General features: G+C 40.6%; 1 protein-coding gene across 10 annotated transcripts; it reads left to right on the top strand.

Moving 5' to 3' along the window:
- Window positions 1-1,698: 1,698 nt before the first annotated feature.
- Window positions 1,699-14,701, top strand: LOC136450093 (protein ANTI-SILENCING 1-like). Of its 10 annotated transcripts, XR_010758260.1 has the most exons (12): window positions 1,699-1,889; window positions 3,261-3,359; window positions 5,388-5,761; window positions 6,952-7,114; window positions 7,207-7,691; window positions 8,298-8,321; window positions 8,476-8,568; window positions 8,823-8,901; window positions 10,120-10,204; window positions 10,468-11,117; window positions 13,635-13,693; window positions 14,373-14,443. XR_010758260.1 is itself a non-coding variant. In XM_066450376.1 (11 exons), the coding sequence occupies exons 2-10, from the start codon at window positions 5,402-5,404 to the stop codon at window positions 13,652-13,654; spliced, it is 1,398 nt and encodes a 465-aa protein (XP_066306473.1). In that variant the 5' UTR covers window positions 1,699-3,359; window positions 5,388-5,401; the 3' UTR covers window positions 13,655-13,693; window positions 14,373-14,701. The 10 variants fall into 10 exon arrangements, 4 of the variants coding, with proteins under 4 accessions (XP_066306473.1, XP_066306472.1, XP_066306471.1 ...); XR_010758259.1 differs by having other exon boundaries at window positions 1,699-3,359; XR_010758262.1 differs by lacking the exon at window positions 3,261-3,359.
- The last annotated feature ends 6,303 nt before the right edge of the window (window positions 14,702-21,004 follow it).

Below are 21,004 nucleotides of genomic sequence, written 5' to 3' on the forward strand. Positions count from 1 at the left end.
ACCCACTTGCGCGTGGGGAAGGCCCAAAGCTATCCACGGAGTTACCCGACCGGGAGCTTGGCCCTTGCGAGGGATTCCTTGCGAGGGGCTCCAACGAGGACTAGGGGGAAGCTTGCGCGCTTCTCGATACCTCGGTAAAAATACCGGAGTCGTCGACGGGAGTTTGCATATCTCTACCTTGCCCTTTAGCTTCCGCATTTACATTGATTACTTTACTACGTTTGCGGTAGAGATAGCAACACACTAGCAAAATCATAGTTGCACATCTAGATAGTTTATCTATTGCATAGGTTTTGCTAAGGTTAGCAAAAGAGACCATAGTTTAGAGTTAGAATTTTAAGTTGCCTAATTTACCCCCTCTTAGGCGTCACGGTCCCTACACCATAATTCTCTTTCCGTTTTATTCTATTTTATTACTTGCCTTCTGGCGTTTCTATGCGGTGATTATTTGTTTGTCGGTAATTCTATAAGGGTGATTACATTCCTTCCGTGTTTCCATTAAGTTCCATGCGGTGTTTGTGGAGATTTTTTTTGCCACATGCGTGTGATTGACTTCCATGTGTGGGGGTGATTGACATTGATTTTTTTTCCATGTCCGTGATTGACGGGTATTTTTTTCTACCGGGTAGTCATGGATCGCATGCTTGTTTTAGTGCTGCCGGATAGACGTTGACAATACGTATGTTTTAGTTGTAGAGAAGAGACTAGTGATTGCAGGCCTAGTCGCATCTTTTTTTCTATTAAAGGATTAATTATTGCAAATTACTACTTAGTGTAAATTTGGAGGCCCTCCAATTTTAGAGGCCCTGAACAGTTGCCCCACTTGTTCATGTTAATGTACGGGCCTGTGACGACGCAGACAAGTACTCCTATATACGAGAAAACACGTGTAGTGATCGAAGTGATAAAAAAAGAAATAGGAAGAAAAGATTTCTTATTTTAATATTTTATATATAGATAGATTATAATATATTTTTCTATATACTTTGGCGCTGTAGATTTACTATGAATGTCTTGACAATATATTTTTTTATATTAGAAAAGTTTGCTTTAGAACAAAATCAAAACAATCTATATTTTGAAACCGATGGAGTAGCCTCTAGTTTAAGCAACCTGTGACGTTGGGTCGGTGTAACATTTTATTTTATAGAGAAAATCTGATAATGAAAGGTTTATGTTGGAAAATAAAGACCGCCGGCAAAACTACATTTTTGCATCTGTTATGTTATATGTAAAAAAAGTATTCTCTCCGTCCAAAAAAGAATGCAACTACGGGTTCCATGCCGATAAAAGTAATTCACGTTTGACTAAATTTCTAGCGAATACTAGTAATATTTAATGCTCCAAGATAATTTATTATGAAAATACATTTTGTAATTAATCTAATGATATTTATTTGATATTATAAATATTAATATTTTTTATCTATAATTGATTGAACTTAAAATACTAAATCATGACACTGTGCTAGAATTGTATTCTTTCCTGAACGGATGGAGTAGGTTTATAATTATGGCTGTACACTTTATTTTTTTTGTAAATTTTGGAATAATCTACTTTTTAAATGGTTGATTGTAGGTGTATCTCTTGATAAATTCAGCAGACACGTCTTCCATATTTTCAGCGCTTTCAGTATACGGTCGGGCAAGTGGAAGTGGGCAGCTGCCCTCGCCGCATGGCATGATGGCAATCCGCCAATCCCTCGTCTGTTCGGCTCCAACTCCGGAAAAAAGGAGGGAAACACAAGAGACGCCTCCGCCTCGCCTCAAACCCAGCCCCTCATCTTCGGGGGCCCCGCCACTCCGGACTCCGCCTCACCACCCCGTCGTCACGTCCTCCCTCCATCTGCCCGGAGCGCAGCCAGCCCATCCCCTCCGGCGAATCTATCTGTGAGTTCCCATGTCTCCCATTCCCTCCCCATTGGGTTCCTACTTCCGCCCGCGCCGACACCTGTTCATGGAAAAGGAGGCAAGAAACCCCCACGGCCCAACCGACGCTTACTTCGAATTCTCTCAGTTTTTATTCTTCTTTCTTTAAAGCAATGCAAAGCCTTCAAATTAGCAAGCTAAATTTGAACCAAATGATTATTTGTTGATTTTGCCCAGAGTATAGGATTAGGGTTTCAAAAGGGTTTTCTACGGCATTGAAATGATCAAGTGAAATTAGGGTTTTAAAAAAGCGATCTCTACGGCATTGAAATGATAAAATGGAGTTGTAAATCAGATGGAAATTTAAGCTTGGGATGAATTATGTTATTTCTTATTCTGATAATACGTGACTGTAATTTGAATCACCTACAATCAGCAAATAAGTGATGAATGGTTTTAAAAGAGGACATTACCAGGGCCAATAATGAATTAAAAAAATGTCCTACTATATTGTTTAGGCCGTCAAGGGCTAATGTTGGATGCTTTGTTTCTCCTATACCAACCATCTTGTATGGATGATTTTGGCAAGCAACATTATTAGTGGGTTCTTTATTGCTAAACAATATTACTAGTGGTTTCCTTCATTTTGGTAAAGACTGTATCACTACTTCATTCATTCTCGCTGCAAATCTTTGTTTCTCTTTGTCGAACTATTAATGTTAAAAAATCGTCAGGTGGCATTACTATTTAGACAATATCACTTAAAAAATATCCTTATGCTTATGATATAATTTCTGCCCATTTTGCTATTGCTACACCCCTAATTTTGTAATGTTTGCTGACCTTTCGTTGGAGTGGAGGTTACCCCCTTCTCTTGCTTCATGTGAGTTGCATATCTTTTTCTTTGGGGCACAATTTCTCCTATCTGGTGGGTGTCTAGTTTTTTTTGGTTTCCCTTAGTAGTCGTTGTGGTCATCTTCAGTCAACCATTTCATATTATGGTCAGCAGCTATAGCCCCCCACACCCCACCCAAAAGGTTCCCCCGTGTCTGAAACCCTACCCTAGCTCCCTAGAATCCACCGCCTTGCCGATTTTGCTTTGTTGGTTTTGTTTTGCCATGCATGACGATCCTTGTGTAATGCTGGTTCTGCCTTTCTCTTGTTGAGAATTTGGTACTGTGGTCCACACTAGTGTTAAGTTAGTGTTCATTTTGTGCTTAATAATGATTCTATGGGCATGGGAGCTGTTTCTATTTGCCAATTATCTATTCACAAGCAGTGATGGAAGTACTCAGATGTTGCATGTATAAGGGACATGTCTGCCTCTTGGCATATCTTTCATTTGATCTGTAAATTTATTTCTTGAATGTGCAATTGATTCATGAAATTCAGAGAGTTGGGATTACTTGTGCGGATGGATCCTCATTCTAAGGAATTTTACAAAATAACCTTGAGTGCAAATGCCATGGATGATGAAAGCAAATGACTACGGTAAAGCTTTATGCATTTCGTTTTTTAAGTACTTCTGGTGTATGAGGTTCTACATGAAAAGCGCTACTAGCATGAATCTCTTATTTCTACAGACACTTATATTATATTCCCTTGCTGTATTGTGGTCAAAGGCATATACTATTGAGTTGTGAGTTTTGTGTTATTGCTCCTTCTCTAGTACTCCATCCATTCCAATTTATAAGACATTTTGACATTTCTAGATACATTACTTTTATTATGTATCTAGACATAGTGTATATCTAAGTGCATAGCAAAAGTTATGTATCTAGATAGACTAGAAAAGCCAAAACATCTTATAATTTGGAATGGAGGGAGTACTATTCTTTTATGGCAATGAGCATTCAGCATTCATGGAACCTTTAAAGTTTCTTTAATACTAGTAGTGCTTATGTAATTCATGTCAGAGAATGTATCATAGTGATTTTTCATTTGTCCAAAAGTAAATAAAACACGGATCAGGACTTCAGGAGTTCTCTTTCAGCATGACTGGAATGATAAATGATCCTTCCAAGCTACTTTTTATATTTCAATTCTGTAGTGATTTAATTATCAAGGACAGGGGTACCTTCACTTGCGCTATATGTTCATGAAGTAATCAACATTGGCTTGTACTGATCTGTTGCTAGATGAAGATGCATATTTAGGAACTTAGTTGAGCATGGAAATGAGGTAGGTTCAAGTGCAACATGTTGCAAAAACCGACTTATTGCTTGAGGGGTTCTCTCTACATTAGCTTTTGCAACCCTTCATGCAAGTGAAATACACAAGCTTCTAAATTGTGGATGTTAGTTAATAGCAGATCAGCATATTGGATATTGGGAGGTATGATCCCATCTTGGCAACTGATATATTGGAGCATAATGGTTGTGTGAGACTGATATATTGGTGAAGTTTTCTGCCATATTTTGCAATATACTGGGCCATTTACTGCTGTTCCAAGCTGATTTATTCGATATGCCATATTGGCATCTTCTAGTGACTGATATTGACATGTCCTACATGCTGGCCAATACAACTGATATTTACTACTCCCTCCGTTCCAACTTATAAGATGTTTTGGCTTTTCTAGATACATTGTTTTTACTATGTATCTAGACATAATGTATATCTAAGTACATAGCAAAATCTATGTATCTAGAAAAGCCAAAACATCTTATAATTTGGAATGGAGGGAGTAGCTTGGTGCCACCAACTATTGGTGGAAACATGGAGCATTCTATTTTCATGGTGCCTGCTTCTCTTAAAGATCTATGGAAAAAGGGACCACTTGCAATGAAGAGCTTACGTTTTCCCTCTTTGTATCGTGGACATAGATAGTACTCCCTCCATTTCAGAAAGGTTGCAGTTCTAGTTTTGTCCAAAGTCAAGTCTTTCTATCTTTGATCATCAATTTCTAGAAATTTGTATGATTTAATATCATAAAATCATTTATTTAGATTTACCATGAGAAATAATATATAATTTGCATGTTAAACTATATGAATTTGCAAGAGTTGATGGTCAAGGACATAATTGTTTGACTCAAGACAAAACTAGAACTACAACCTTTCTTTTTGAAAGAGGGATTATATCTTGCCACTAGGACTAGTAAGACAACTGTTAAAACTTCCTAGGTCAACTATGAAAGGGAAACAATCAAATTAAAATATTGTAAAAATTGAGAACATGTTTTTTTTTTTCTTGAAGTTCCACATTAATATTTTTCCCGAGTAGTTTAGGAATTTGGTTTGCTAAAGTTTTTATGTAGTTAGATGACAGAATCGTCGGCGAAAAGACTAGATTGATCTTGTTTTCTCCAGTTTGGTCTGGTGGTGTTTTTTTTTTTGTTTTTTCGGGGACTTTGTCTCTTTTGTGTATTCTCTTATCTCTTAATGAAGTGATACTCTGATCTCTTGCATGTCCGAGAAAAATAATCATCGGCTCCACAAACTAGTTTAATGCTTTGCTTAAGGTGTTGGTTTTGCTTTATCTATCTTGTAGTTTAATGTCCTGGGTTTCTAATTGTAGGCTTATGATAAGCTATGAGTGTGCCACCACCTACCAGTGCCAGAATGGATGGGAATAGTGAGAAAATCCAATTCTCATGGGGGAAGTGTATAGCAAAAGGTGTTAAAACAGGTTCACGATACTATGAGTCCTTCACATTTGACAATGTGAAGTATTCGTTGTATGACTGTGTCTATCTGTTTAAGCATGGTGATCCTGAACCATACATTGGGAAAATTGTTAAGACTTGGGAGCAAAATCAGTCTAAGAAAGTAAAAATTCTTTGGTTTTTCCTCCCTGAGGAGATTCAGAAATATTTAAGAGGCCCTGTGATGGAAAAGGAGATTTTTCTTGCTTCTGGTGATGGTAGTGGGCTTGCGGATATCAATCCGCTGGTATGTCTCATAACGTCATTCCTATGTTCTGCCTTGTTTTTTTTTTGTCGTCATCGTTGACTTCTTATTCTGACATCATGCCCATAGGCTTGCATTTTGAGTCCATAAATATTTTATCAATATTAATCAGAGGTGCTTGCTTATTGTTGGTTTTGAGTTAATAGATCAAAATGCTTGCTTCTAGTTGGTTTGGAGTTGATGGATCAGAATTATCTGTTTCTTTTTAAGTTTCTCTCACTTATTGTAGGGGTGAGAGCTATAATTCCAACAAGTGCACGATCTTGATCTGCTTTAGTGCTATGGTGGTATTGCTGTTAATTCTCTGCTTCATTATCACTAATAATTGCTTGCATTCTTTCTTCCTCTTTTAGTTGCACTGAATATTCTTCGAGTTACTTGGAATTCTGAAATGTCTTTGACGATGTGTAACATACCAAATCTGTCTCGATTAGTACTCCCTCCGTCCTGAAATATAGCGTATTTCATACAGGAAAAGTCAAAACTTTACAGACTTTGACCAACAATTAGTCAAATTCTATACAAGTTTAGGGCATAAAACTTGTGTCAATAGATTTATATCCAAGGAGCTTCTGAGATGATATTGATTCTTTAGCAAATAAAATATACTGCAAGAGAAATTAAAGGTCAAATTCTGTTTTGTTTGACTTTTCTCTGATCAAATACATCGGGACGGAGGGAGAGGGAGTAAATTTTGGTCTACTTGCCAGCTAACTGTCAAAACTAAATATGAATTATTCTGTGTCTTTTAATTGGTTATTCATTCAAATTTACATAGTACATATAGAAAGAATGGTGTGAATAGGAAATGTTCTTTTTTTTGACAGATTCACAAATTAGAAATGTAATTCAGTGGTAAAAAGATAGATTCACAAATTAGAAATGTAATTCAGTGGTAAAAAAGTTTGAATCTCAGCATGCAAGAAATCTGCCAACAATTTGAATCGTTTCTAGTCGGAGATCAACAGTTAACTTTCGTTGAGCCAGTTGAGCATGCTAATTAAGTAGCATATGTCGTTGAGTCTTGAGTGTCAATTATCAACTACAGATGTGCATGGTTGAACACTTCCTGCTCTCATGTATCAGAGTCGTAAATGTTAAATCTGTCATTTTTCCAATTTTGAATTTATCTACTACTAAAAGATTTCAATGGTCATGTGTTTCTTAATTAGGAAGCTATTGCTGGAAAATGCACTGTTATATCAAAAGACGAGAGGAATCGCCAACCTTCCCCTCGGGAACAAACAATGGCTGATTATATCTTCTATAGGTGCTTTGATGTTAAAAATTGCACACTTTCTGATGAGCTGCCTGATAAAATCACAGGGCTGGAAGGTCAGCAGAGGATCTAGACTTGATTTATGCCCTACAAATTTGTCTGGTAATGTTTTCAATTGAAGTGTCTAATTATTGTCCTTGTGGTGCAGTTAATGTTCTGCTGAATCCAAAAGATGAGCAAGTGTCCAGTGCTAGTGCAGCAAATGTTCTGCTGAATTCAAATGTGGATGAGGTTTTGGCTGCCACATTCACCGCTCCCTGTTCAGCCGCTAAAGAGGATGATGAAAGTCCGGCTACTGCAGTTCCCCTTTCTCAGGCATCAGTTAAGGAGGTGGATGAAAATCCACCTGCTGCTATTCCCCTTTCACAGTCTATGGTCAAGAAAGAGGATAAGAAATCAATAGCTGCCATTCCCCTTTCTCATTCAGCAGTCAAGGATGAAAAACCAGTTGTTTCGGCTCCCCGTCCACAGTTATCAGTTAAGGTCAACATTCCGAAACATGAAGAGTCACAGAAAGCTCATGCTGGGGAGAGGCCACCAAAAAAGTTGAAATTATCCCAAGAAGCTACAGTGCAGGACATGGTCCCATCTATGACTGACGAAAGACCTTTGGCTCTACCATCAAGTCAAGCTGTAAATTCTTTGAACCGACTATTCCTTTATACAGCATGTTACTCCTGCTATTGTTTTCTTAGATGTTTCTGGAGTACAAACATGCTCCCTTTTTATTTAACGTTACAATCTTACAAGAATGTGAAGAGACATTACTGCATCTTTCTAAATTGCTCCATACCAAGTTTTGTACATACGTACATTTTTCCAGACCCATGTTCTGAAGTTAATGAGAGGTGGAATGAGGAGAAAAATGTAATGCAATTGTGAGCACCAGTTTGGTAGGGTATATGGTCATATATGAGAGGTGGATTGAGGAGACCAATGTCCACAATTGTGATCACAAGTTTAGTAGGACATATGGTCATATTGTGCTCCTTCCATTGGTCTGTTATTTGCCAACGGTCATAATCTTTATGAACTTTTAACTGTCAAATCAATTAGAGTTTTGTCCCATGTCTACTGCACACAAGCAATATTCCTCCTGTCTACGGATCATTTGTCTGATTTTTTTTTCTGCTTTTGCTATACTTTCATTTTTTGCCAATTACTATTGTTTATTGTTTCTTACTGATTTTCATCATATTTCCTTTTATAATGCTAATACATTTTTCTGTTATTTAACAGGACAGAAGCAAATGGTTTAACCTTGTGAGTGACCTTTCTGCGCTACATATGCTATGATTGTACCGAAGAATGCCATATCTATGCTTGATTATCCATTATTAATCAGAATTACCATAAACTGATTACTATGTCTTGGACCTTGAATTTTATGTGATGATCTTTTTAACAAATATTTCAGCCATGGGATGACAGACTACAGAGGGCGGATAAGCGTGGGACACTTGTATATATTCAAAATCTTGATATTCAGTTTGGAGGTGCTGACTTAGAGGTAGCATCCTGTCTATTTGGTTGTCATAAGCCCAAGCTTCTTCTCTATTATATTCCTGGCCTAGTATTTTTCAATTATGTGAATATCTTCTGCTGTCTGTTTGGTTGCAATTCTATTTCTTCCCACTCGTCTCCTACAGGTTTTCTTTCCAATAGTACATTCATTCTTTTCAATCTCAGTATTGGAGTATTTGTTTTATTTTATTTACTCTTACATCCCCTTCAACATTTTTTTCATTACAATAATGTTTGCAGGAGCTGGTTCGTGAAGCACTACAGCTAAGTTGCATTGCCAAGCCCATTAACCACCCCACCTGTGATGATCCAAACAATGGTGAGTTGTTCACTAGTTCAAGGGAAACACTGGGCGGTGGTGGCAGGCGTGTGTGTGGTGGGTGGGTGGGGGCGGGGATCTCGAGGCTGGGGTGGCAGAGGGCTTTAAATGATCTAGTCTGGTGTTGACATAGAAAAGGGTAAAGTGTGATGGACCGGTGGATCTGCATCAAGGTTATTAAATCGGCTAGTCGTCGCTAGTCACCCTGGTACCGACCAGGATGACTAGTCGACCTGGTCGGTCTAGTCATCTATATAGTCGTCTTGTATATATCAGGACATATATGTAGGGTATACATACCATATACTATATACTTATATAGTAGAAATCGAGCATCAATATTTCTGGTTAGTTGGAGTGTCCAGAACTCCATATTCTTGTGCTGCTATAGCCTTTTCTATAAGGAATGCAACATCTGGAGAAGCTGAGGATGCTGAACCAGAAGCAGCTGATGCAACTGATGAGCTCATCTTCGTGCTCCCTTGGACCTCCAGATAGGGAAGAGAATTGGCGAACTTCTTTGTGTCCATCGCACCGAACTTCTTTGTGTCCATCGCACCGAACTTCTTTGTGTCCATCACACCTGCAACCATCCCTTGACCCCTGCTGCCCTACAGCAGGAGGGAGGAGGAAGCAGCAGGGAAGATGCACGGATGGGCAGCTGGGAACTGGAAGGGAGGGAGGAGGGGAAGAGGTGCAGCTGTTGCACGCGCGCAGCAACTTTTTTGCAGCTGACAGCTGAAGGTTTCACAGGGTGAGGAGGTGAGGGAAAGAGGGGAGAGATATAGGAGAGAAACCCTAATGGGCTTGGCCCAAACAGAGTTAGCCCGTAAGTTGAAGGAGCCCATCTGCCTATTTGATGTTTAGTTGGTTAGGGTACCTAGTCGGACGATTAATCGTGACTAGTTGACAATTAATCGGACGACCAGGTTTCTGATCGCTCTGATCGAGTTGGAGTGCCTAATCAAGTGCTCGGTGCTGATCAGGGCGATGAATCACGATTAATCGTGATTAATCGGACGACCTGATAACACTGATCTGCATCCTACCACCCAAAGTTGGACTGATATTTGGCCTGATAACCTGTCGATAGATGTATATACTTTTCCTTAATTAAATATATGTTCCATAAACGGTCAGCTTTGTCCATTTAGTGGTGGACTGGTATTTTTCTTCTTGGTTCTTGCAATTTAACTACAAGTGGTTTCTTATCTGTAGGAAAAGCATATGCTATATTCAGAACTAAAAATGATGCTGATGTGGCTATTTCAAAAATCAATTCAGGCTTGGTTGTTGGTGGAAGGTATGTGTTTATACTTGGATGTAATTTACTCTCTGTGTTCAGTGCCAATGTGTCTTATTCTTTTGAATTTTGCTTGAAGTGGGGTTCTATATGCTTTGTGTCAACTGTTGAAATCTCGTGGCAGATCAGCTGCCAAAAATTATGAATTAGATCAAAGAGTCTTCTGAGGGGATGCTCTGACTCACTGGCTAGTTAATAAAGTTTGTCTACCATGATTTTCTTGGTTACCTACTGTTAATTCTTGCCTATTTTATAACTTGCAGACCTCTCTACTGCAGCAAAGGTTTACTCAAGGTTCCAAAATCTTCAGGAACTCTTGTTGGGCACTTGACCTTACGCAATATTAAAATTGGTAAAAGACTGTTTCTCGGTCTCCCTTTCCTCTCTCCCTCCTTATCGCCGCCGCCGGCGCCTCCATGCCCTCTCCTCGGCGTGCTGCCTCCATGCCTCTCCCCACCTCGCCCTCTCCTCCTCGCATCGCCTCCATGTTGGCACGAGCAGAATGTCGCTTTATCAAGACGAGGTGAGCTCCTCCGCCTTTGGATCTGGTGTAGTGGCCTCGATTTACGCCCCGATCTGTGAAGGGAGGAGTGTGGTGCAGTGGAACCCGAGCCCTCTACGGCTCCATCTCGCCCCATGGTCTAGGACAATCCAAGCACATGAAGACCAACAAGCTTCGTCGCTCCCACCGGATCTGCTAGCTCCCCGGCCATCATGTTGGAGCGTTCCTGCTTCCACCGGATCTTCGAGTTCCTCATCATGTGGGAGCAGAGATCGGAGAGGAGGTGGCATCTAGCTAGGGTGGCTCGCGGATCTCAGCCATCTAGTAGCTGCCTTGAGCACTCTGACACACGCTGGAGTGGTGGACTCTGTAGGCAACAATGAGCTGCAGTGGGTTCATCCCACTCATCAGGTACTGTGAATTGGTTTGGTTTGGGGATTCGTCAATTCACAAACTCCCTGATTTCTTATACGTTTCTTAGTTGATTCAGGTAGCAGTGGGAGCAAGTGAATGTAGTTTTTTAGTTGATTTAGGTAGTAGTGGGAGCAAGTGAATGTCGTCGGGAGAGGGGGTTTAGAGAAGTGGGAAGATTTCATGATAATTCCTAAATTAAAATTAAAATTAGCAGATGTGAAATGTTACTCGTTGAGAGTGGAATCCACAATAATGCCATATAGTCATTGCTCTCTTATTTGTCGTATTAACAACTTTGCCCATGTTAGTTATGACAGTAATTCAGCTATGCAATTCTACAATCACTTATCATGTATCTTATACCTGTTGCTTTGTTGTGCTCTGTCTGACACTGATCATACGCTTGGTCCTGGAGGATTTGTATTTAGATCTGATTTACTTGCAAACAAGTGTATGCGACCAACTTGGATTTTTGTTTAAAAAATTATCAAGTCCTTTGCTGGTTCCGCCCATGTCATGTTGAAAGGTCCTAATGGCTAGAGGGGGTGAATAGCCTATTAAAAATTCTACAACAACACTTAACAAATCGATTAGACAATTATGAGGCGAAACAAGTGTTGCGCTACCCTACTAAAAATGCAAGCCACCTACCACAATTCTAGTTTTCATAGTCTCTATCCACACATGGGCTATGTCACTACACTAAGTTAGTGTGCTCTCAAAGACTAACTAAAGAGCCACACTAACCAAACTAACAAGCTCTCACAACTAGCTACACTAAAGAGCTTGATAACTAGTTTGCAGTAATATAAAGGGAGTGAGTAAGATGGTTATACCGCCGTGTCGAGGAAGGAGCCAATCAATCATAAGAATGAATACCAATGAAGACTAATCACCTCGGAATCAAATGACGACACTATGATTTTTTTATCGAGATTCACTTGCTTGCTGGCAAGCCAGTCCTCGTTGTGGCGATTCACTCACTTGGAGGTTCACGCGCTAATTGGCATCACACGCCAAACCCTCAATAGGGTGTCGCACAACCAACACAAGATGAGGATCACACAAACCACAAGCAATTCATTAGAGTACTTTTTGGCTCTCCGCCGGGGAAAGGTCAAGAACCTCTCACAATCACCATGATCGGAGCCGGAGACAATCACCAACCTCCGCTCAACGATCCTCGCTGCTCCAAGCCGTCTAGGTGGCAGCAACCACCAAGAGTAACAAGCGAATCCCGCAGCGAAACACGAACACGAAGTGCCTCTAGATGCAAACACTCAAGTAATGCACTTGGATTCTCTTCTAATATCACAAAGATGATGAATCAATGGAGATGAGTGGGAGGGCTTTGGCTAAGCTCACAAGGTTGCTATATCAATGTAAATGGCCAAGAGAATGAGCTTGCGCCGGCCATGTGGCTTAAATAGAAGCCCCCACGAAATAGAGCCGTTGTACCCCTTCACTGGGCACAACATGGGGCGACCGGACGTGTCGCTCAGATTGATCGGACGCTGGACCCCAGCGTCCGGTCGTGGACCCCTCTCTTCAAATACTGAGCGCTCGATCCCAACGGTCAAGTGATGACCGGACGTGCTGTTGTGAAGTGACCGGACACTGGACCTCAGCGTCCGGTCATTTCCAGTAAGCATCCAGAAACGAGAAATCACGACCGGACGTGTCCGGTCATGCTCGACCGGACTCACCTAGCGTCCGGTCAGTCAGCGTCTTTTCTATGCGCACCACACTAGTGCGACCGGACGCACCCAGACAGCGTCCGGTCACTTTCAATGTCAGCGTCCGGTCGAAGACCGACGCCAGCGCGTTCTCTGCTGCCACTGACCGGACGCGCCGGTCCTACCGAGACCAGCGTCCAGTCACTGCGTGACCAGCGTGACTAACTCATTTTCAACTTTATCTTCTTCATCCTTGCTCAAATGTGCCAACCACCAAGTGTATCACCTTGTGCACATGTGTTAGCATTTTTTTCACAATCATTTTCAAGGGCGTTAGCACTCCACTAGATCCTAAATGCATATGCAATGAGTTAGAGTATCTAGTGGCACTTTGGATACTCGCATTTCGATACGAGTTTCACCCCTCTTAATAGTACGGCTATCGAACCTAAATATGATCCTACTCTCTAAGTGTCTTGATCACCAAAACAAAATAACTCCTACCATTTATACCTTTGCCTTGAGTCTTTTGTTTTTCTCTTTCTTCTTTTGAAGTCCAAGCGCTTGATCATCACAACGGCATCACCATCATCATGATCTTCACAATTTCTTCATCACTTGGAGTAGTGCCACCTATCTCATAATCACTTTGATAAACTAGGTTAGCACTTAGGGTTTCATCAATTCACCAAAACCAAACTAGAGCTTTCACATATAACTTGTGAAATGGTTGGTTTTGTATTGTTGTGCATTGTGCTTCTGTAGCACACCAGGAAGGGATGTTTCTTTCATGATATACTTCATTTCTTAAAGAAAGTAATTGTTCTGTATATTCCAGGAGTGCCGACAATAGTTTAAGTATGTATCACTTGATGTGTGAACTTCCATCAAATTCAGGTAAAACACTTCTGAGTTATGTGACCATATTTTTGTTCTTTGGCATATTTGCTTTCTAGCATTCACAGGTTTTATCTGCTCGCAATGCTGGTGCAAAAGTTGTCAAGATTTCATAACTACACAACTACTTCTCATATGCATATACTTCTCATAGGCATGTTTAGTTCAACAATAAGTTAAAATAACACGACAACAGATGTTCTTTTGTTCGGATTATGTTGAAAAAAGAACAATTTAATCTGTAGTTCTGATCCCCTAATAAGTAGTCAGATGTAGTTTGCGTTTCTATGGCATCTATAACACTATACCTGCAGATTGCAATATGACTATTTACCAGTGTGCTAATGCTAAGATATAATTCAAATCTACAAGACAAAGCTTAGTATATTAATCATTTTTTTATTTTATTTTTTTGTTTTTTAGTTGTGCTGTTCACTATCTACTTATTTTCATTTACCAAGACATGTAAGCAGATCATGTAGGTGCAGGATCATGAATATTTATTTACTTGGTAAGTAACGATTTTGAGAAAATACTTAATCACCAAAACTCCAAAAGAGGGGAGAGTAATCACATGACAGATTAATTGCTTAGAGTTATGATCCAGATGTTCCAATAGCACGTAACTTTATTACCCTGTCATAATCTATGCACTTATGCCATATTTTTCCATTTACAGACCTGTCCATGATACCTAATCACCTAAAGAGGAAGGCCACATCTCTTTTGCCTCTATTGGTTGCACCTAGCTTTTCTATGTGTATTTGCTCAACTGCTGATTGATGTCTAATGTTCAGCATCGAGGGAACTTGCCACTATGATGATCGACTCTGTCTTTTGCAAACCTCATGGCTGTGAACTGTGTAGCTTGCCGTTCCAAGCTACCAGCTTAAGTGTTCGATTGTTGTGAATTCTTGATCGTAAATTGTACCTAATAGTTGTGTAATGTATGGTTCAACAGCACCATTAATATAATGAAGGGTGTGAACAGAACCATGAGAGCTACAGTGGACATACAAACAATATAATTGCTTCATAATTTTTCATGTTTCAGTATGATATGATATATGCTTGATCTTAGGTACCGACACTATGGTGATGGTGGCAATTACTATATATTAATGTGTGTGACTGACATCTTAACTTTACCATATCGAATTATGAAGCCATGTCTATCGAAGGTAGACTTGCTTTTGTTCTTCAAATCATGGTAGGGCACCTGACATAGTGTTCTCTATCACGACTACGTGTGGGGTGAACCGAATCCATGTTGAATTGAAATTTTCAACCAAATTTTACCATACAAGGCCAAAAATACCCATGTGAATGCTTATCCATCATGAAAAGCTTTTAGGCCCTGTTTAGATCTTTGAAGTTAAAATTTATTCTAATAATCATAATTTAGGCACAAATTAATTGAGCTAATATGGTTATATGTGGAATATATTTATATACTACCGTTGGCCGTATAAGGGAGATACTTATGTGTTGCATTTCTGCATTAGGGGAGCCAGTCCAAGAGTATGCTATAAGTTGCACAGAGTAAAAATATAGCATGGTGATCTATAAAATCGGTTTTCATTTGGGCTTATATGTAAATTTTAAAAAGTTATGAAATATCAAATTTCAAACCAAATAGCCTAGTTCATTAAGGAATCTCAATTCCTTTAAAATAAAAGGATCCAAACGGACCCTTATTGTTAATTGAGTCCTTAGTTTTAATTAATTGACCACATCAATACTAGAGGTTACCGGATTACAGCTCTCTTTGGCATGGCTTATCCAAAACGGTTTTACTGGTGAAGCCAAAGCCGGTGAAGGCAGAAAAACTGGCTTTTTTCGGCTTCTAGTTCATTTTAACCCCGGCTTATAAAACGGCTTCACATTACAGTGCCTCGATTTGCGTAAAATAGATAAAGCCAAAGCTGACATAAACCGTGCCAAAGAGACCCTACGTATTAGAGCGTCCGCGACGGTGGGCGACGCCGCCGGCCCAGGTCCACGTGGAAGGCAGAGAGGAGGGAGGCAAGCAGCTAGCGACCAACAAATCGCTAGACGATTTCACGCGTCCGAAGTATTTGTGAGAGAACAGGTGGGGCCAGATATAAAAAAGAGGAATAAAATATTTTTCTTTGCTTTCTCTCTCATCCAGCTCACTGGCTATTTCGACCGCCTGACTGCGGATGGCCTTAGGGCATGTTTGGTTACTGTACTCCTTCCTAAAATTCTTATCCACATTGAATGTTGGACACATGCATAGAGTATTAAATATAGACTAATTACGAAATTAATTATACAACTTGCGACTAATTTGTGAGACGAATCTTTTAAGCCATGATTTGACAACGTGTTGCTACAGTAAATATGTGCTAATGACATATTAATTAGGCTTAAAAAATAATCTCGTAAATTAACCTCCATCTATGTAATTGGTTTTGTAATTAATCTATATTTAATGCTTCTTATTAGTATCTAAATATTTGATGTGATATGAATTTTAGAAGCGACTGAAGAACCAAACACCCCCTTAGCTTGCGAGGTTAGCATGGCGATAGAATATAGGGAGAATTATCGCACTGAAACAAATCAGTGTTTTGTATTTGGCACTCGAAAATTTGAACTTTCTTATTTGGCATCAAGTTAAAATTTCCTTTCTTAAATGGCACTGCCGTCCATCTAGGACAGTAACGGTGTCAAGTAACTGGCAAAATGACAAAAATACTCTTGTTTGCAGCAGAAACCCATGATGCCAAATAGGGAAAGAATAAATAAACATGTTGTCAAATAAGGAAATCATAAAAGGTTATTTGAATTGGTGACATTATAATTTTTATGAATTAGAAATAAACCATTATTATTTAGGCCAATATAATTCCATTGATGTTTGAAATCTGTCTTTTTAAACTCTTTATAGACGTTATATAGAGCCCATCAGCAGGTTACTGTATTCTTGTATTGCGTAAACTGCCCTTCTACTATTATCAGACACGTGGGCCCACATGACATCTTCCTTTCTTCCCCCACGGAGTCCCCACACGACGAGCGTGTGCGCCCAGCAGAGTGAGCACGCGCAGCGGCGGCGCCTTCGGCGAGCACGCGCGGCGGCAGGCGGGCTAGCGCACGCGGTGCGCGAGCAAGCTCACTGCAGCACGCGAGCGCGCGGCCAGCGGAGCAAGCAAGCGCAGTGGCGGCTGCCGGTGAGCGCACTGCAGCGCGCGAGAGGTCTTATGCACGGCGGCGCCAGCACGGAGGCGGGGCATGGCCTGCACATCCTACGACGGAGGCAAGGCCTACATGGCGGCACGGCCTGGCCAGCGCATCCTGCTCGACGGCGGAGCGTCACGGTCTGCACGGTAGCGCGGCACGGTCTGTGTGGTGGCGGCTCGAGGGCAGCGGCGCGGGCAAGCTCCCCCGACAGCGCGTGTCAGCGCAGAGGCGCGCGAGCAGACCTCTAGCGCAAGCGAGCTCCCACGGCGGCGCGTGCCAGCACACGAGCAGAGTTGTAGTGCGGCGGCACGCGAGGGTGGCGGTGTAAGGTCCTAATGGCTAGAGAGGGGTGAATAACCTAATAAAAATTTCTACAACAACACTTAACAAAATGGTTAGATAATTATGAGGCGAAACAAGTGTTGCGCTAGCCTACTCAAAATGCAAGCCACCTATCACAATTCTAGTTTAGATAGTCTCTTTTCACACAATTGCTATAACACTACTCTATGCTAGTGTGCTCTCAAAGGCTAACTAAAGAACCACACTAACCAAGCAAGCAAGCTCTCACAACTAACTACACTAAAGAGCTTGTCAACTAATTTGCGGTAAAGTAAAGAGAGTGATCAAGAAGGTTATACCGCCGTATAGATAAATGAACTAATCAATCATAAGGATGAATAATAATGAAGACCAATCACCTCAGAATCAATGATGAACACAATAATTTTTACCGAGGTTCACTTGCTTGCCGGCAAGCTAGTTCTCATTGTGGCGATTCACTCACTTGAAGGTTCATGCGCTAATTGGCTTCACACGTCAAACCCTCAATAGGGTGCCGCACAACCAACACAAGATGAGGATCACATAAGCCACGAGCAATCCACTAGAGTACCTTTTGGCGCTCCACCGAGGAAAGGTCAATAACCCCTCACAATCACCACGATCGGAGCCGGAGACAATCACCACCCTCCGCTCAACGATCCTCGCTGCTCCAAGCCATCTAGGTGGCAGCAACCACCAAGAGTAACAAGCGAAATCCGCAGCGAAACACGAACACCAAGTGCCTCTAGATGCAATCACTCAAGCAATGCACTTGGATTACTCCTAATCTCACTATGATGATAAATCAATGATGGAGATGGGTGGGAGGGCTTTGACTAAGCTCATAAGGTTGCTATGTCAATGAAAATGGCCAAAGATATGAGCCATAGTCGGCCATGGGGCTTAAATAGAAGCCCCCACGAAATAGAGCCGTTATACCCCTTCACTGGGCATAACACGGGCCGACTAGACGCTCCGGTCCAACTAACTGAACGCTACTCCTCAGCGTCCGGTCGCCCGATGGCGTCCAAGTGTCCCCTACGTTCAACAGTGAATGTTTGATCTCAACGGTCGAGAAGTTGACCGGACGCTCCGACAGAGCTGACCGGACGCTAGACCCTCAGCGTCCGGTCGTTTACAGTAAGGGTCCAAAACGAGTTTTTGCCAACCGAACGCGTCCGGTCATGCTTGACCGGACACAGCCCAGTGTCCGATGCTTAAACCTAATTGTTGTGCCGACCGACAACATGACCGGACGCAGCCCTTCAGCATCCGGTCGTAGAGCGACCCAGCGTCCGGTCAGTTGACCGACACCAGCGTCCTTGCGACCAACTCCATTTCACTTCTAACTTCTCCACCCTTGCTCAAAAGTGCCAACCATCAAATGTATCACCTTGTGCACATATGTTAGCATATTTTCACAAATATTTTCAAGGGTGTTAGCATTTCACTAGATCCTAAATGCATATGCAATGAGTTAGAGCATCTAGTGGCACTTTGATAACCGCATTCCGATACGAGTTTCACCCCTCTTAATAGTACGGCTATCAAACCTAAATGTGATCATACTCTCTAAGTGTCTTTATCACCAAAACAAAATAGCTCCTACAAATTATACCTTTGCCTTGAGCTTTTTGTTTTTCTCTTTCTTCTTTTCAAGTTTAAGCCCTTGATCATTGCCATGCCATCACCATTATCATGTTATGATCTTTATTAGCTTCTCCACTTGAAGTGTGCTACCTATCTCATGATCATTTGATAAACTAGGTTAGCACTTAGGGTTTCATCAATTCACCAAAACCAAACAAGCGCTTTCAATCTCCCCCTTTTTGGTAATTGATAACAACCTTTATACAAAGATATGAATTGAAATTCAATTGAATGCATGTTACTTGCCCAAGCATATTTACCATGTGTAAAAGGATATGGACAAGTTTCATGAACCCCAAATGGTAGCAATTGCTCCCCCCTACATATATGCTAAGAGTTTGGATTGAAGCTTGCACATATGCTTAGATAGGAAATATAGGAGTCAATGTCTACCATATGATGCTAAGGTATAAAAGATGGATATTTGAAGCATGATACCAATTGGAGTGCACCAATATACCATCCTTAGCACCATGGTTAGCTCAATATCACTTGAAAACATACTTTGGAAAGATACCACTTGTAAAGACTTACTTGGAATTGAAAGTTATCTAGTGATTTCATTTCATCATTCAATCTTTCAACTAACATTCATCACACAAGCATGGATGTTTAAATTTAATACATATGCCATGCAAGCAAACATATGAAATGCACATTCAAATGCACCATACAAGTTCATGAGCTTGCTCCCCCTACTTGTGTGCTCAAAATTTTAGTTGATCCTTTTTCTTTGTCATATCTCTCCCCCTATGTCATATATCAAGATATCTTTATGTTTCTTTCCCTTTTTCACTATCTTTGTTTCTCTCCCCCTTTGTCATCAATGACCACAAAGGTTCTAAAAATAGATAGTATTACTTATAGGGTTGAGATTATCAATGTTAATCAATAGGGTGAGGATTATTTTCCCAAATTTGGTCTAGTCTAGATCATTTACCAAAGATATTTAACTCGGTTTGATCCAAGGACAAGCTTCTTCACACCTCCAAATAAGGGTTATCTTGTACCATGTTGAGTTAAACACTTATAGCTCATTTTCTAGATCAAACACTAGGTTTACAAGCCCATAAACATGTCATATGCTATCACTAGATCAAATCAAGCATAGAAGCAATAGTGATACCATATAAACATTAAATTCATTTGATTTTCATGAATGAGCCTAATAAAATAAAACCACTTGAAAGGTCCTAATTAGATTGAAAATATGACTAGATGCACTAAACATGTCCTTAGCAAGTATGTATGTCATGCCAATCAACTTTTACCTTTGATTGCTCGAAGGAGAGGCATGTCATATTAGTGGGGGTGCATCAACACATATTTAAGAAATCCAATATGTTCAACTCATTCCTTAGCTTGCAAAATCTTTTCTCATCCAATGGCTTGGTGAATGTGTCGGCAAGTTGATCTTCGGTGCCTACACTCTCAATACAAATGTCCCCTTTTTGTTGGTGATCTCTTATGAAATGGTGGTGGACATTAATGTGCTTTGTTCTTGTATGTTGAACCGGATTGTTGGTTAGCTTGATTGCACTCTCATTGTCACATAGCAATGGCACTTTCTTGAACTTGATTCCAAAGTCACTCAAAGTGGCCTTCATCCAAAGTATTTGTGCACAACAACTACCGATGGACATATATTCGGCTTCGGCGGTTGATAATGCAACACTATTTTGCTTATTTGATGACTATGAAACAAGTGATCTTCCCAACAATTGACATGTGCCCGAGGTGCTCTTTCTTTTAACCTTGCATCCCGCATAATTTGAGTCGGAGTAACCAACTAGCTTAAACTTTACTTCTTTGGGATACCACAAACCAACATTTGGTGTATGCTTCAAGTACCTCAATATCCTCTTTGTAGCCTTCAAATGACTTTCTCTTGGTGAGGCTTGAAATCTTGCACACATGCATACACTAAGCATGACATCCGGCCTTGATGTGGTCACATAGAGTAGGCTTCCAATCATAGACCGATACAACTTTTAATCTACCATATTGCCACTGCATCACTATCTAAGTTGCTATTGGTTCCCATTGGTGTGCTAATGACTTTGCTATCAATCATGCCAAACTTCTTGATCATGTCCTTGATGTACTTGCCTTGACTCACAAATGTACTAT

The sequence above is a fragment of the Miscanthus floridulus genome, chromosome 5 (assembly GCF_019320115.1).
Source record: "Miscanthus floridulus cultivar M001 chromosome 5, ASM1932011v1, whole genome shotgun sequence".
NCBI classification, from domain to species: domain Eukaryota; kingdom Viridiplantae; phylum Streptophyta; class Magnoliopsida; order Poales; family Poaceae; genus Miscanthus; species Miscanthus floridulus.

Coding starts and splice junctions, on each gene's coding strand:
- LOC136450093 (XM_066450374.1), top strand. CDS start 5,402: ATGAGTGTGCCACCACCTACCAGTGCCAGAATGGATGGGAATAGTGAG. Junction 5,762..6,951: donor TTGCGGATATCAATCCGCTG/GTATGTCTCATA, acceptor TTTCTTAATTAG/GAAGCTATTGCTGGAAAATG. Junction 8,902..10,119: donor CTGTGATGATCCAAACAATG/GTGAGTTGTTCA, acceptor TCTTATCTGTAG/GAAAAGCATATGCTATATTC.